Below are 16,463 nucleotides of genomic sequence, written 5' to 3'. Positions count from 1 at the left end.
GGCGACGAGGGCGAGATGAAAAGGTGCCGTCGCTGTGATTCACCAAGAGAGACGCATAATGAGGAGATCACAGTCAGGAGGCGCTTGAACCCTTTTATTTTTTTATTTTTTTTTGAGGAAAGCGGCGTGGCGGACCTCGTAATGCCGCCGCCGCTGTCGTTGCACTAGATCGCTATCGTGAATCACAGCATCCTCTGCTACTCCCAAAAGTGTGTAATTAACCGCACGGTGATTCACATGCTTCCTTCAATCAACACACATGGCTCACCAAAAGCAAAGAAATGCAGATTGATGTTATTTGAGGTCAAATGTAAGATTTTTTAAAAATATATCCATATACTGTGTAGTTCATATTTATTCACTGAGGCTGTGCAATAATTTGTTCTATTCTAATTACAACACATTAACACATTAGAGAGTTGTTTTTAAAAAATTACAATTCCTAAAACTATTTTTAATTTTGAAGGATTAGATTATATTTAAAAAAAAAAATCTGACATTTAGTTCCACATGGGTAAATATGTATATATACATATATATAATTGGGGCTGTAACTAACAATTATTTTAATAATCAATTAATCTGTTGATTTTTTTTTTTTTATTAATCGATGAATTGTATTTATTATTATTTTTTAAATGCATGTTTTACATCCCATTGTTGAAAAGCAGGATGTTGTTTCAAATTACCGGGGCAGAAAATGCACAAATGCAAGTCAATTATAATTCAATTATGGGGTTTGGCCCCATAAGATCTGTCAGAAAATTGGCAAAAATGTTGATGATTCTTTTTCAAAGTAAAAGCAGATGTTAGCACATGGTTGTGAATGATAGGTTAAAAATAAAACATACGCATAATCGTCTGCTCCATGGTGGCATACAGAAATCTGGTAATTGTTAATTCAAAAATATTGAATCACTTGAGAGGGTCTGATTAATAAGATGCAGTGCACCTACTGTAAACTACACCGCCACAAACATTGAGATATTAATTGAATATCTCTTACTGTGTCTTGTTTGTTGTTGTGTTGCGGCGAGCCATCACATTAACGAAAACATCCACGGTCGGGCATACAATTCCGAGAAGATGCCGCCGGTTTACTGAGACGATTAAAATAGACGATGCAAATGAATTTGAAAAGTGCGAGATGCGCTTTTGTCCTCATTCAAGATGGATGTTCCATTGTGTGTGTGTGTGTGTGTGTGGGGGGGGGGGGGGGGGGTGCGCGCGCCCATGTCTAATCTCATTGCAGAAATTAATTACAGCTGTTTTTGGCTCAAGGGAACGCTGGTGACCTATTGCAGGAATTTGTGCACAGCGAAGAGAGAGGGACGAAGCAAAACGGAAAAGAATGACAAACTGCGTAATTCCCGTACAACTCCAATGTACCATATTTAACTACGTACTACACATTTATTGTTCATAGAGCTCAGCTAGTATCGATGTCATCTAAATATTGCACAATTGATGATATTTCATTGTCAGTGTTATAAAAACCATGCTCAAAATATCAGTTAGCATATAATCAACATGTTGTATTGTATATTGTTCTTTGAGTTTGAAATAAAGTTTGATTGATTGATTGATTGTAAGTTAGCTCACTAACTTAGCTAATGAGCTAGCTACCTGGTAAACTACTTACTAACTCACTAACTTGGCCAACTAGTTACTAGCTTACTAACCTGACTCAGTAGCTAGTAGCTACTAGCCTAGAAACCTGGCAAACTACCTATTAGCTCATTCACTTGGCGAACTAGCTAGCTCAGAAATGTAGCTACCGACAGATATTTTCAGGGAAGAAATACAAAACCAAGGTGACTCATTCAGCGAGTATGGTATATAATGTAATAATAATAATAATTGAAATATGGAGATTTTGTCCTGGGAATGTATTGTAATATCAGTATTTCAGAATTGAACGCTACCACTTAGCTAGCACCGCAAATAAGATTGATTTACCTTGTGCATCAATTTTGTATCAAAAAGTTGAAATATGGAGATTTTGTTCTTGGAATGGATTCTAATATCAGTAAGACTAGTTATCACTGAATCAATATTTCCTAAAGGAAGACAGTTGTCGAGAACTGTTACTGTCAACGTTTGTGTCTTTTGTGCTTCTCAGCTATCCTTCGCAGCGACCACTCCTGTGCTGGCGGACAAGAAAAAGTACCCCAACTTCTTCCGCACGGTCCCCTCGGACAACGCCGTCAACCCGGCCGTGGTCAAGTTCCTCAACTACTACAACTGGAGCCGCGTGGGGACGCTCACGCAGGACGTGCAGAGGTTCTCCGAGGTCTGTCCGCTCCGCTCCCATTTCTTTGCTCAAATACAAAAACAACACTTTGTAAAATAAACATGAGGATTTATTTTTTTGTAATGAGACTTGGGCATCCCAGTGGAACGCAGCGAAAATGAGAACGGCGCTCAATGTTTGTTTGCTTTTTTTTTTGTGTGTGTGTGTGTGTGAATGATGCAAGCAGACATCAGCAGCACTTCGTTTGGGGCTAATGGCAAACAACACAAACAAAATCAAATGGAGTCCAAAAGGCTCTCACAAAATTCAACTAATTTTGCCAAAGCATCCCCTGGAAATACATTGAGCGTTACTAATAGCTGTGTTGCTAATATCAGCAGTCTAATCCAGAAAATGTACTTACCCAGACTTTGTTGATTCACCATTAAGTCTGCTAACTCGGGAAGCTAACGAGCTACAAGCGTGCAAAGCTGGTAGCGTAACTTTTAGCTTGCGAACTAACTTGGCTCTAATTAGCTGCTACTACTACTACACTAACCTGACTGTCAAGCTATTACCTAAGTACAGTCTGCTGATATTTTTAGTCAAGGCTATTTATAGCTAGTGGCCCACTTACAAGCTAGCTACGAGCTCATTAACTTGGAAAATTAGCGCCTAGCTCACCAACAACTTCGCTAACTAGCTACCAGCTAATTCACGCATTCAAGCCCAAAAACGTGTAAAAACATTTTTAATACTTTGTCATTCACTCCCAAAAATGTGTATTCACGTTTTTTTATTTAATGCAAGATCATACAGAAGGCTTTGATGCAGCTTCTGACATGAAGAGGCGGCTTAAAGCAATGGTAGTTATTAAAAACACGGCCAGCAGGTAGCAGCAGAGTATAAGAGATCAGCCAGGGCCATGTTGCAACAAGCTGTTTGCCAGTGTTTTCACCAGCAATGTGAATATTGATGAAACTTAGCCATATTCTAAAGCTAATTGCTACAAAAACAGAAACAGAGAACTTTTTTCCCTGATGAAAGAAAAGACTCAAATCTTTCTTTTGGTAGGTTCCATGTTTTTATAGCAATAGAACACAATAATCTGTGGGGCTTGCAAAATCTGGAGTTAACAGCAAACTAGCCAACTGACCTGGCTAATAATCATACTTTCCATCATAGTAGCTCCTAACTGGCTAACTAGCTACTAGTGCACCGCTTTGCATAACTAGCTCGTAGCTAGTAATTACTAGCTGGCTATAGTGGGCTAGCTAACTGACTGACTAACTGACTGAATATATTTTAAGTTGATAATGTAATTACTAACTAGCTAATTTACTGTGTGCTCACTAATTTGCCTAAGTAGCTAATAGGTAACACTGAGTAAACCATCTACTAGCTAACTAACATGGACAATTATGGACTACAGACATTTTCAGAAATTAAATTATCAGGTAGTTTGATCCAAGACTGTAATATAAGCTAACTTGGGCATCTATCAAGCTATTAGCTCACTAACTGAGATAACGACTAGCTAATTAAACGTAGACTTTCTTTTTTCTTCTTCTTTTACTTTTTATTTTTTTAACTAACCAAAATAAGGAAAAAAAGAAAAAAGAAAAGAAAAGCCTACTACAAATACACACATCATCAACAACAGAGTAGTAATGCGGCGCCGGGGCCGGAGTATCAGCACCCAACAATAATTGGCACGTTTTTACAGCATTATCTCTTTGAGGATGCCAATGTGTTTTGAGTAGGTGGCAATCATTTTCCATTCAAGCGCTTTCTCCCGTCCTGCCGCTTCATTTCTTTCCCGCCCACACAAATCTGCCACTCGCGTTGGGAGAACATTTGTGGACGCTAACGCTTCTTCTGTCGTCAATGACATTGTGAAAGGGGGCCATTGTGCTTCGTTGTTTAAGTGTTTGCTTGACGAGCTACGCTCCATTGCGCTGGTTGGTACCTCTGCCAGGGAATTTGATGGGCTGTTTGTTTATTTATGCATGCGACTTCCTGTATACATTAATATCTAATGTTTAGGTGACAATCGCCACCTTGTAGGTTTAGGTGCGATGAGTTTTTGGGGTTAGGTTAGGTGCTATGATTAGGGATTAAGGTTTAGGTTTTGGGCTTGGTGTTGTGCCCAATTCACACTGACTGCGGAAAGGAGCTCATTTTTTTTGTCTTAAATGTCCGTTTTGTCATGCTATGTAGTTAGCTAGCTTTCCTCCCCCCCCAAAAAAAACTAGTTTGCAAACAGTTTTATTTTGAAATATACCGGATTTACCTTGATGCGAGATGCCTGATTTCCTGTCCGGCTTGTGTCATTTCTTCAGCTTCGTGAAAATTCGCATGTGGCTTCCCGAAAAAATAGAGCGCTTGCGGAAACCTTCCGCATCCGTTCTGCACCGCGGACGTGTCTCACCGCAACTGGTGTGAACTGAAACATAGACTTGAATGCGCTCTATTCTTGCGGTGTCCGTACGGCCGCCGTACGGAAATCGCACCGCATCCGTATCTCAGTCGGTGTGAATTGGGCGTTAGGGAGAAGGTTTACTCTTAGGTTGGGGCTAAGGTTTCAGGGTTTGGGCTTGTTTTAAGGTCAGGAGTTACAGATTTTTCACCCAACAGACAAAAAAGCTTTGGAGGAGGGTTGCTTTTATCGTTCTTCCATTCAGCGGAGCGTACAATTCATGCGGCACGTCACTATCTTATTTCAAGTGTTTGTGAGATGGCGGAGACAAGCACATTTGACACAAGTGCGATGGTGCAAACGTTACATCAAGGCATCCTGATAAAACAAGACAGAGGTGATGAAAATATCACCTTCTCACCAGAAGCCAATCTGCTCAGCACGGTACTTCATACAATAAATATATATCTACAAACGAGGGGGGGTGTATAAGAAGTCTGGTTGAAAAATCTCCGCGAGCTCAAATCCCTTGATCGGCACGCTTCTGAAAGCGGGGAGAGGCTTAAGACAGGAAGAAGACGGAAAACGCCTGCCATTCCGTCAACCTGCCGTCAGATTGGCTTCTAATCCCGATTTACGAATATGCAAACGTTGCTTCCGCGCACCGTCATTCTCACAATTGACGCCGTTCGAGTTGCCCTCGCGTCAAACTAGGTTGATACTCGGGAGGGTGCAGACTTCCGCCAAGGTAAGACGATCCCACTTCGTACCAGTGTATGGATTGAGATTTTCCAAAAAATAATCTGCCCCCAATTTGAGGGTTTTCCTTCGAGCGAAGACCAGGCCCTCGCATAATCACACACACACAAACAAGTCGCCACGAAAGACTTTAGTACAACTTGCGGAACTTTACGCATGCATAATGAATGACAGCGTTGTTGACAAGCAGCGTTCCTATTTCTTCTTTGTCATGCTCGCTCCCCGTCGATTCTCCCACCGATCTGCTGTGCCGCGAGCCGCCGTCGCGAGGCGAAGTGCGCGTTACGCAACGCTCGTTAAAGATGCCGGCGGTGTGGACACCCATCTCAACCCCCCTCCCCACCCCGTCGGGAGAACAGCAAAACCTGGAAGCTTAAAGCCGGCTCCGGCCACATTCTATTTACGGCACATCACCGGTTTAACGGTAATGACGACGTGGGGGCGGCTAGTCGTCACACACTTTTAACGCGCACACGCAATATTTGGCAATCAACTTTATTGCCAGACACGCAGGAACAGCAAGCATCAATCACAGCTGACGGAGAACAGGATTAGGAATTTGCCCTCTGGGGTGTTTAATTACACTCAGGAACAAAACACAGCAATACAATGTTTATTTATTTACTTTTATATTAACGCTGAGAGCAAAATGGTGCTTTAGCCCTTGATAAGACATTCTCGGAAATACTTAGCATATTCAATTAATGGCTTCAATTATATATATATTTTTTTATATATATAATTAATTAATATAAATGTTATATATATTTATATATATATATATATGTATGTGTATATATATATATATATATATATATATATATTCTTTTTCTTTTTTTAATCTGCTCCCTCAGGTGAGGAACGATCTCACCAGCGAACTGGAGAAGGCAGACATCCGGATCGCCGACACCGAGAGTTTCTCCAACGACCCCTGCGTCAACGTCAAGAAACTCAAGGTGAGTTGCGATAACCCCCCCACCCCCCGACGCTTATGCTCCGGAAGAAGAATACCGCGTTCAATACCGAGCGTTTGAAAGCCGTCAGAAATAAAAGCTCTTTTCTCAGATAATAAGTTTATATCATATACAAACTTGGTCCAGAAATATGAAATAAAAAAGGGAAATTTCTTACATTATCTGCAAGTTAAAAATATGGTTAAGAAACAAATCCCAACACTTCAAGATACGCTCCAACTGCCTGTCTTAGCTAAAGATATTATAAAGCTTTCTCCAACAACAATAAAGAAAATATCAAAAATATATAAGTTATTTTTATACACAAATAAAACGTATTTACCGACTTTAAAATGGGAAAAAGACTTGTCTATAGTTCCGGAACCAGACTTTTGGACCCAAATCTGTGAAAATGTATTTAAAATGACCAAACAGACAAATTTGCAACTTATCCAATATAAGATACTTCATAGAACATATATTACACAATATATGATGAAAAAAATGGGACTCTCTGACTCCGACATTTGTCTCCAGTGCTCACAAAACACTGCCGATACTTATCTTCATGCTTTATGGTCATGTACTCCAGTGCTGCATTTCTGGACTAAAATCTTGGAAAAGCTCGCTGATATATTAAACTGTAGGCTTCCTTTATCTCCAAGACTGTGTTTACTAGGTGACTTAACAATAACTGAGCGACCATGTAAACAATCTCAATCTATATTTATAGCCCTTACTATTGCTAAAAAAATAATCCTTGTCAATTGGAAAAATAAACAATCTCTAAATATCGACCACTGGTTAAACTTACTAATAAATTATATCTCAATGGAAAAAATCTCTGCCTTAAATAAAAATCAAGTATCAAGATTTAAACAAATATGGTCTATGTACATAGAATATTTTAATCTCAATTTGGCAACTTAATCCTGCCAAGATTCTGCCTGTTAACGAGAGCCACCACATCGTTACAACTTCTGTTTTCGCTGCTCCTGTATTTGGTATTTTGTATCTGATTGTTTTTATTTTTATATAGTCAGGAACCTAGTTGCTGCTAGTGGGCTCGAGCATACCACACTATACGACACTATACTCAATAACTCCTTAAGATCTATTTCTAGTGGGCACTAAGCATCAACACTTGGTGTTACTGCATGCTAATTAGTCAATTTTCTTGACGCCGTCCCCTGTGGTCGGGCGGGGGTGGTTCTGACCCCCCCCCCCCCCCCCCCCCCCCCGTTGTCTGCTCGGTGGCGGTTGCGTCTTGGCCGCTCCCTGGGCCCCCTGTGGGGTGCGGTGTTGGGGTGCTTCCCCTGGTGCCCGGGGCGGTGCCGTCCCGGCGCGGTCCGCTGCTCCGTGCCCGGCGGCGCGGTTCGGGGTGGGTGGGCCTCCGGTGTGCCCCGTGGTTCCCTCTCCCCTCCCCCTTCCTCCCCCCCGTCGCCTCTCCCTCCTCGCCTCCTCCCGCCCATCCTCCTCTGCCTCCCGGTCCCTTTTCCCTTGTCGCCCTCCCTCCTCCTCTCCCCCCCCGCCTCCTGCCCTGCAGCCGCCCTTTCGCCTTCTTGTCGTCTTCTCCCCGCTTCCCCCGCCCCCCCCCCCCCTTCCCTGTCTGCCCTGCGGCCCCTCCCCCTCCCTCTCCCTGGGCCTGGGGCTCCCTCCCCGGCCCGGGCGTCGGGCTCCGGGGGCCGGGCGAGGGTTTGGGGCCTGCCCCGCTCCGGTATAACTCCTGGTGCCCCGGGCGGGCCCCGGTGGCTGGTGGGCTGTCCGGTAGCCCTGCTGCGCTGGCTGTCCGCCCATTGTGGTGCCGGGTGGATGAGGTGGGGGGCGGCGGGGGGTGGGGGTGCTGGGGGGCGGGCGTGCCACCTACACCCGCCGGGTTGGGTGAGGCCCCGCTGGTCGCTCCTCTTACTCACTTCACTAGCTTGCACTATACACTTTGTAAATATACACATAGGGCACACAACACATTTCTTGGTGGGGTGGGGAAGGGTGGAAACACCGTCTTCACCCTTCAACTCCCCTCCAATTTTAATGCACCTCACGTCCAAGGGGAGGGGTGAGTTGGGGCGGGGAGCCATCAGAGGGGATGGACTGCAGTGCCTGGCAGCGCTGTGGTCCCCCCCATTTGTGTCCCTGCCCCACCACTTTGTCCCTCCATTCCCTTTTTTAATGCACCACACATATACATATTCATTTTTTGGGGGGGGATACGGGTGTGTCGGAGTAGGGGAAATTTTTTCCCTCTGCTCCGACTCACCTGCTCCCAATTTTAATGCACCACACGCACACACTTGTATATACACTGGGTGGGGCCACATTCACGGTGTAAGGGTAGAGCTCGCCAGTCGGCGAGCTGGCGGACTCAGTAACAGGGTTAGGTGTCACTTGTACTCTGGCGTGACGACCGGGGCCTCTCCCCACCGGGCTCGGTGTTCTGGTGTCCCGCCTTCTCCCCTGGTGCTTCCTCCTCTGCTTCCCCCCTCCCGCCGCGGTGCAAATCTCGCGCGGCTGGAGGTGGGGTGGGCACATCTTCCCTCTCTGCGCTGCTGCCCGGTGCCGGTTTCCGGGGGGGGGTGGGGGGTTCTCGCGGGGGGCCGGGTTCGCGGGGGGGGGGGTGGCGGCCGTCGGGGGGGGGCGGCTTGTTTGGGGGGGGGGGTGGAGGTATGGGTGGGTGGGGGGTTGGGTGCTGGGGGTCGGGGTGTGTTCGGGGGTTTGGGGGTCGGGGGTGGTGGGGCCTGGGTCGTGGTGGATGGCGGGTTTGGGTGGGGTGCGGGGGGGTCGTGGGGGGATGGGGGCTGGGGACCGGTGGGGCGCTGTGGGGGCCCGCTGGGCCTCGTTCTGCGGCCTTGGGCTCGGGGGTGTGGGCCGGGGCTGGGGCGGGGGTGTTCCGGGTATCTGGGTCGGCTCGCTGACCGGTGTCCGCTCGGGTGGCTTGGGGGTGGCCTTGGTGCTGCCGCGGCCTGGGGATTCCGGGGGGGGTGGGGGGGGGGGGGGGTGCTCGCTTTGCTGGACCGCGGTTGACGGCTTCTCTCTTTGGTGGTGGTCCTTATGCATGCCAGATCCGTCGCACCAGCATCTACTGAAACTCAACAGAAGTACCCTCTCCCTCCCACAGCCCCTTGAATCAGTTGGTGCTGGTGTCTGTGGTTCTCACTTTTCTTTATCTATCCTTCCCTCCTTCCTCTCTTTAGTTTTTCCTCTGGTCACTTGAGATCTTAATTTATTAGAAGTATGAGGTTTCTGGGGTTGGCATAAGACTCCGGTTTTGTAACCACGCAGGAGGGGTCTTGTTGGTGCTGGACTTCACTTTGATGGATTGGATGTACTGGCTTCTATTGATCTCACTCTGCCTTATCGATCCTTCCCTCCTTCCTCTCTTTAGTTTTTCCTCTGGGCTCTTGAGATCTCGCTAAATTTGCTGGAATTTAGAGGCTTCCGGGGTTGGCGTAAGACTTTGATTTTGTAATCATGGGAAGGCAGGAAGTGTTTGGTCGGTGCTGGATGTCACTTTGATTTACCTTTCTTTTCTCTTTATTTCTTTTTTTTCTGACCTTTTCTCTGGTCTCCTGACCATTTAAATCTCACGACTCTGGCAAGATTCTGAAGTACCTGGTTAAGGCGAAGGGTAATGGGATATTTATAAGGTTTTAGGTGAATGAATGAGTATAAATTTATACGTATTTGCACGCACGCACGCAAACGCACGCAAACGCACACACGCAAACGCACGCACGCACGCAAACGCACGCACGCAAACGCACGCACACATACACACACACAAAAAAAAAAAAAAAAAAAAAAAAAAAAAAAAAAAAAAAAAAGGAAAAGAGCAATGATGACAAGACGTTGAATCGGTAAGACTACCGAATGAACAATTCTGAGCTCTTCAAAAAAAAAAAAAAAAAAAAAAAAAAAAAAAAAAAAAAAAAAAAAAAAAAAAAAGAAATAAAAGCTCTACCGTGAATAATTCTTCACAATCGTCTCGAGCGGATCTTCGTGATTGTCAGCGAGCTCTATTTGTACCAAAGTAACCAATGTTAGACAGGCCAATCTTAAACTAGCGTTAATTCATGTTTTGGGTTTCAAGCTTCATTTATATTAGTGTTGTATTAGTGCAGTGGTGTCAAACATAAGGCCCGCGGGCCGGATTAAACCCCTTTGCGGGCCTGATCTGGCTGAGATGATTTTGTAAAGTTAAAAAAAAAAATAAAAAAATGGAATGTCAGATTAATTAATCAGTCGGCCACAATCAAAATATATAAAATTTTTAATTTCACATGCAGGCCTCAGATGAGCAATGCAACTTGGACGAGGGAATTGTCCTGGATATCATTATTTTACACATAACTTAAAGTTACGGTTTGTTTAATTATTATTATTATTATTATTTGTAATTATAGACCGACAAATGTGTTAAATACGACACAAATTTAATTACTGGTAACACAAATATGTCAAGTACATTAACATTAACTGCGCCAAGCAATGCATTCTGGGAACATTACATATGCAAAACAGGTATATTTAACCCGTCCAGGACTCAGCGTTGCCGCGTTCCATTTGCATTTGTATTATTTTTTTGGAACAATATGATTACAGTTGAGCTGGTACACAAATAGCGAAAATCTGCTTATAATTAACGGCAATCGTTTTTAAGTTATATACCGTTATTTTCCCAATGCGGCCCACTTGGTAATATATTTTGCTCCATGCGGCCCCTGATCTAACATGAGTTTGACACCCCTTGAGTAATGATTTTAAATACATGGTTAGGCCTTCAGAGTTGGTTTTCAAACCAGGTTTAGATTTAGCTTGATTCATGCTTTGAAACACGGGTAATGGCTTAAATGTTGGGTTTCTATCCGAAGTTAGAGTTTCAACAGAGTTGAAATACCGATTAGGGCTTTAAATTTGGTTTTCAAATTAAGGTTTTAAACTTGGGTTGGGATTTTAAACATGGGTTTGTTGGGTTTAAAGTTAGGGTTTGCAGCTGGACTTGTGGTTTGAAATAGTTAGGGTTTTAAAATGTGGTTTCAGCGCATGGTTGAATGTTACATTAAGGTTAACTTTCCAGAAATGGTTTTGGTTTTAAATTAGGTTTTTCAACACATTTATGGTTTCAAATTAGGGTTTCAACACATGATTCTGGTTTCAAGTTAGGGTTTCAAGCCTGGGTTAGAGTTTTAAAAGAGGGTTGATATTTCAAAATAGTGTTTCAAGCCTGGTTTACGATTTGAAGTACAGATCTGGGTTTTAAAATAAAATCTAAAGTCAGGGTTAGATTTCCATGAAAGCATTTCAAGCCAGGGCTAACGTTTTAAGGATTAGGGTTTCAAAGTAAGGTTCCAAGTCTGAATCAGGCTTTCACAAACAAGGGTACGGTTTCCGCTCACGTTTTGTGTTTCAAGTTGGGATTAAAAGGACGAGTGTTCCAGACATGTTTTCTACCTATGACTGCCTGCTGTATTCCCATTGGTGCAATATTAGCATCTCGCTAGTCCCAATGCACACACTAGCAGCTTGCGTGGCTATCGCGCCGTAGCATGTTGCTTATTACGGCCATCGTAAAGTTTCAAACGGACACCGCAGCTGCACTAAACACCCACAACAACATTCGGATGTTGTAAAAGATCACGCGTGATGGCTCATGCGGGAAAGTACACGTGCACACAGACTAGCACACATACAAGCTGCTTTTTCTAATGTTTTGACACTAGCTAAAGCTAGCTAGCTACCCTAAATATTATTGTAAATATTTTGTATTTATAAAAGTTAATTAAAAACAAATTTGGTATTTTGACCTTATAGCTAGCTAGCTGCTAGCTAGTCAAAATTTGTAAAACTTGGATTAGGGTTCTCCATCCGTTCTGGATTTATTAACTAGCATAATAATACAAATAAATCAATCTTACTAACTGTGGCAAAAGTACAAACTTAATGGTCTCGGAGTGCGGAAAAGGTTCAAATCGTCTTCCTGTATTCAGAAACAAACTGCCTGTTACAACATGATAGTTACTTGATGTCAATATTTGTTCCTTTAGGACAACGACGTGAGGATCATCATCGGCCAGTTTGACGAGAACCTGGCCTCCAAAGTCTTCTGCTGCGTAAGTGGCCTCCCTTTGTACGGCACGTGGGCATCGCGACGGCACCTGAACGCACCTCACTTCTCCATCCTAACTAACCCGTGCAGGCGTACAACCTGAACATGTTTGGCAGCAAATACCAGTGGATCATTCCTGGCTGGTACCAGGGCAACTGGTGGGAGCAGGCCAACAGCACCAACTGCACCACCAACAAGCTGCTGACCGCCATGGAGGGCTACATCAGCGTGGACTTTGAGCCCCTCAGCGCCAGGCAGATTAAGGGCATCTCCGGAAGGGTGAGCCCGCTTTCGAATTTGAACAACAAAGCCGAAGGTAGAAAAACAAAAAAAGGATGTACAGTAAAATAACAAATTCACTCAAGCGTTGTGGTGGTATTTGGTTGGTATTTGCGTCTTGGTAATTGCAAGATGGAAGAAAATAGCATTAGACAGTTGAACCATGAAGTGCTTTGTTATATTTTATCGACGAGCAAGATACTTTGTTTTTATACTTTAAGGGATAGCAGACTACTTCCTGCTTTGTGTTTTTAGTAGGTAGTGAGATAGTTCTGTTAGCAGGCGACATCCCGTGGCCTGCTTAATTTTTGTAGTTTGTTAGCATGCTACTTTCTGATTTATTTGTTTGTAGCAGCCTACGTGCTACTTAAATGTTACTTTCTGGTTCGTTTGTTCGTGACCAGGTTACTTCCTGGTTTGTTTATAGTTTTTGTTTGTGAGTTACTTCCTGGTTTGTGTGTTGGCTAACTACTTCCTGGTTTGTTTATTGTTTGTTAGATATGCTGCATTCGATGAAGGTGGGAAGTCAGACTTTTCTGACTTCAGACCCTTAACAGTAATTTAATTCTTCAAAAAAGTAATTTAATGTAACCCAACGTCATTTCGACTGACCGCGTTAACCGGAACAACAAACAATTCATCAGAATCAGCCATCTTTGTTGTTTACAATCACGTCCAACACTTTGAGGTCGGAACCGGGAGATTCCAAGTGGGATATAGCCGACTTCCCACATTCCTCGAATGCAGCATTAGTTAGCGGGTTACTTCTTGGATTGCGTGTTGGCTCGCTAAGAGCTTGTTTGTTTGTTGTTTGTCAGTTAGCAAGTTACTTCCTGGTTTGTTTGTTGGTTAGCAGACTACTTCAGTTCAAATTTTACTACCTGTTTGTGTTTTAGTGTTGTAGTAGACTACTTCCTGGTTTATGTATTGATTTGCTACAACTTGCTTTTTCTAAGGGTTATTTTTTTTTTTTTTTTTTTTTTTTTTTTATGTATTAGTTAGCAGGCTACTTCCATGTTTGTTTTCTCTGTTTTCAGGTAACTTCCTGTTTGTTTGCTAACAAGGTGCTTATTTCGGTCGATGTGTTAGATTTTCAAAATTAATATCCGGGACACTACAATTTCACTGAAAATCAAATAGACAATAAATTATCACAAGGACGTACTTATAACAAATTTAATCGTGAGTCAATCAAGTGGTTGTGTTATTACTTTAGCTAATGCTAAATGCTATCTTGTTCGACAAGGCTCGTCACGCTACTGTGAGGAGTATGCATGCGACACCTTACTTTGTTTTGCTGTTTTCTTTTTTAGTTTGCAATCTACTTCCTGCTTTGTCTGTAAGCAAGCAATGTATGTGTCTTGTTTGTTTAACAGACTTGTTTAAAACTCGATGTCCCATTCCAGACCCCAAAGGAGTACGAGCTAGAGTACAGCCGCGAGCTCCGCCAGAAGGGCGTGGAGCCCAGCAAGTTCCACGGCTTCGCTTACGACGGCATCTGGGTCATCGCCAAGACGCTGACCCGGGTCATGCACCTGCTGCGCGAGAAGCAGCGGCAGAGCGGAGACCCCGACTTCAGCGTGGACAACCACCAGGTGGGCAAGATGGTGCTGGACGTCATGAACGAGACCAACTTCTTTGGCGTCACGGTGAGTACGAGGAATTCCTCCTTGGTGCAATTGGCCAACTGCAGACATCATTAAAACTGTCAGCAACTAAAGAGAATGAAGTATAATAAATACCAATTATGACTTTTTATGATGTACATACATAAACACATTATGAACAACATTTTCTTTAGTTGTACACTTACTGGACCATTGACCTTTTTTTGCATCGTACTGCTGTTCGCGTCAAGCCATTTGGCTATCAACTCTAGCTACTCCAATGCTAATATGCAGCCTTAGATATGAAGCAGGGTCTTGGGGCGGCCATCTTAGGTTGTTACAGGAATAGCCCTAAATATACAATAGTTAGGTTATTTCCTGGTGTGTATTAGCGAGCAGGTTATTCCCTTGTTCTTTTTCTTATTTGTTGCTGGACTCATTTATCAGCCGATACATTGAACTTTGCTGGACGCATAAAACCCTCAAATGTACGCAGGTGATGCTAGCATGTAGCTGGCTAGCATCTTAAAGGTAAATACTGAGTTGCAACCCCAATATAAAGGTTTTATTCATTTTTTTTTTTTTTTTTTTGGTACCCCTCAAAAGTTGAGACACCAACATTTGGGATTCCACAAAAAAATTAGCAGAACCATTAAATTGACATGTGTTGTTGCTATAAGGGCAATAAGATGTGTTCTCTTAAAAGCATCCATGAAATGAGATTAGCCCGCACGCAAAAGCCTTCCACACACGCACACACGCATGCACGATGCAGCAGACACGGGAAGGCAATCTCCTGCCACCACTGCCAGCACGCTGCATGCATTTTTTATGCCACTTTCTTCACGGGAGAGAAAAAAAAAAAAAAGTAACTGTTACACAACCTGAAAAAAAACTGCAAATTCTTCAAACTCTTTATTTGAAGCCTTTTCTGTTTTTTTTTTGTTTTTTTTGGGGGGGGGGGGTGATTGGAGAGGTGACGAGAGTCGTGATTGAGATGACACGCATCTTTTCTTTGATTTTTGCGGCCAGTGAGGCGCAGGTGCGCGCACGCGTTAATGAAATCCAGAGAGCGCCGCCGTTTGACTGTAATTAGCAAAGGTGTGAGTCAGCAGCACCTCGTTTTGATAGCGCAGCGAGTGTACGTGTGGATATGAAGGGGTTGTACTGGTGCCCCCGTTTCAGTCATCTGCTCTTTTTGCTGATGTGAAAGAAAAAGGCAGGGAGGGGGGGTTGGTGTATAATTGCTGAGTCATGAAGGCAAGACCCCGTTTGCACAGCAGGTGCTTGAAGGTGCCGTTTTATGGGCTTGAGTTGTTGCCGATTTATGAATGGACTGGCCGATATTTACATTGCGTGTGAATGAACAGACATGTTGAATGTAGGGCTGTGCAATTCATCGAAAATTCAATTCAATTTTAATTATTACACTCCACAATTACAACATCAGCAATATCGTGATTAAAAAAAATTATCCAAATTTTTTATATATATTTTTTTATTTCACATTTTTTTTAAATAACTAATTTAATAACTTTTGTTTAATCCAAAAGTAATGTACATAATTATAATGTTTCAAAGAATTTTATTTGTCTTAATATTTTTTTATTTGTTTTTTACATTGAAACATTTTCTTGTTTTGTACCCCCCAAAAAATGATCGTCCTACTGCAAAGTGCACATACTGCACTCCAACTTCAAGTTTTTGCCAACATAAATAAATGAATAAATGAATAAATAAATAAATAAATTCTGTTTTGTCCAAAAGGAACTTACATAATTATAGTGTTTCTATTTTTTTTTTAATTGGTCTTGATAATTTTAATGCTTAATCATGTTCGTCCTTTATCCTAACAAATAAAATAAAATAAAATAATCGTTTGAGTCATCATGATTTCAATTATTGCCATAATTAACGTGATTAGTATTTATTTTTATTTTTTTTCCATAATCGAGCAGTCCTAGATGGATGTGCATTCATGGATAAAATGCTTGGGGATGCCGTGTAGCAAATTCTGCGTTCTCAAAATTCAATTACAATTGCAATTATTATACTCCACAATTACATCAGCATCATCGTAAAAAAAGATAATTCATATCAATGTTTTAGT

General features: G+C 42.9%; 1 protein-coding gene across 3 annotated transcripts in view; it reads left to right on the top strand.

Annotated features, from left to right (window-relative positions):
• The window catches only part of gabbr2 (gamma-aminobutyric acid (GABA) B receptor, 2), a 101,459-nt gene that overhangs the window by 43,605 nt on the left and 41,391 nt on the right, over nucleotides 1-16,463 (top strand). For all 3 annotated transcript variants that reach the window (XM_077506884.1, XM_077506883.1, XM_077506885.1), the window contains exons 3-7: nucleotides 2,123-2,293; nucleotides 6,266-6,367; nucleotides 12,406-12,471; nucleotides 12,558-12,746; nucleotides 14,153-14,395. In XM_077506884.1, the coding sequence (XP_077363010.1) occupies nucleotides 2,123-2,293; nucleotides 6,266-6,367; nucleotides 12,406-12,471; nucleotides 12,558-12,746; nucleotides 14,153-14,395 (771 nt within the window). The remainder of the gene's footprint in view (nucleotides 1-2,122; nucleotides 2,294-6,265; nucleotides 6,368-12,405; nucleotides 12,472-12,557; nucleotides 12,747-14,152; nucleotides 14,396-16,463) is intronic.

Source organism: Festucalex cinctus, chromosome 19 (assembly GCF_051991245.1).
Source record: "Festucalex cinctus isolate MCC-2025b chromosome 19, RoL_Fcin_1.0, whole genome shotgun sequence".
NCBI classification, from domain to species: domain Eukaryota; kingdom Metazoa; phylum Chordata; class Actinopteri; order Syngnathiformes; family Syngnathidae; genus Festucalex; species Festucalex cinctus.
Note: the sequence above shows the minus strand (reverse complement) of the source record. Positions and strands in the feature narration are given on the sequence as shown.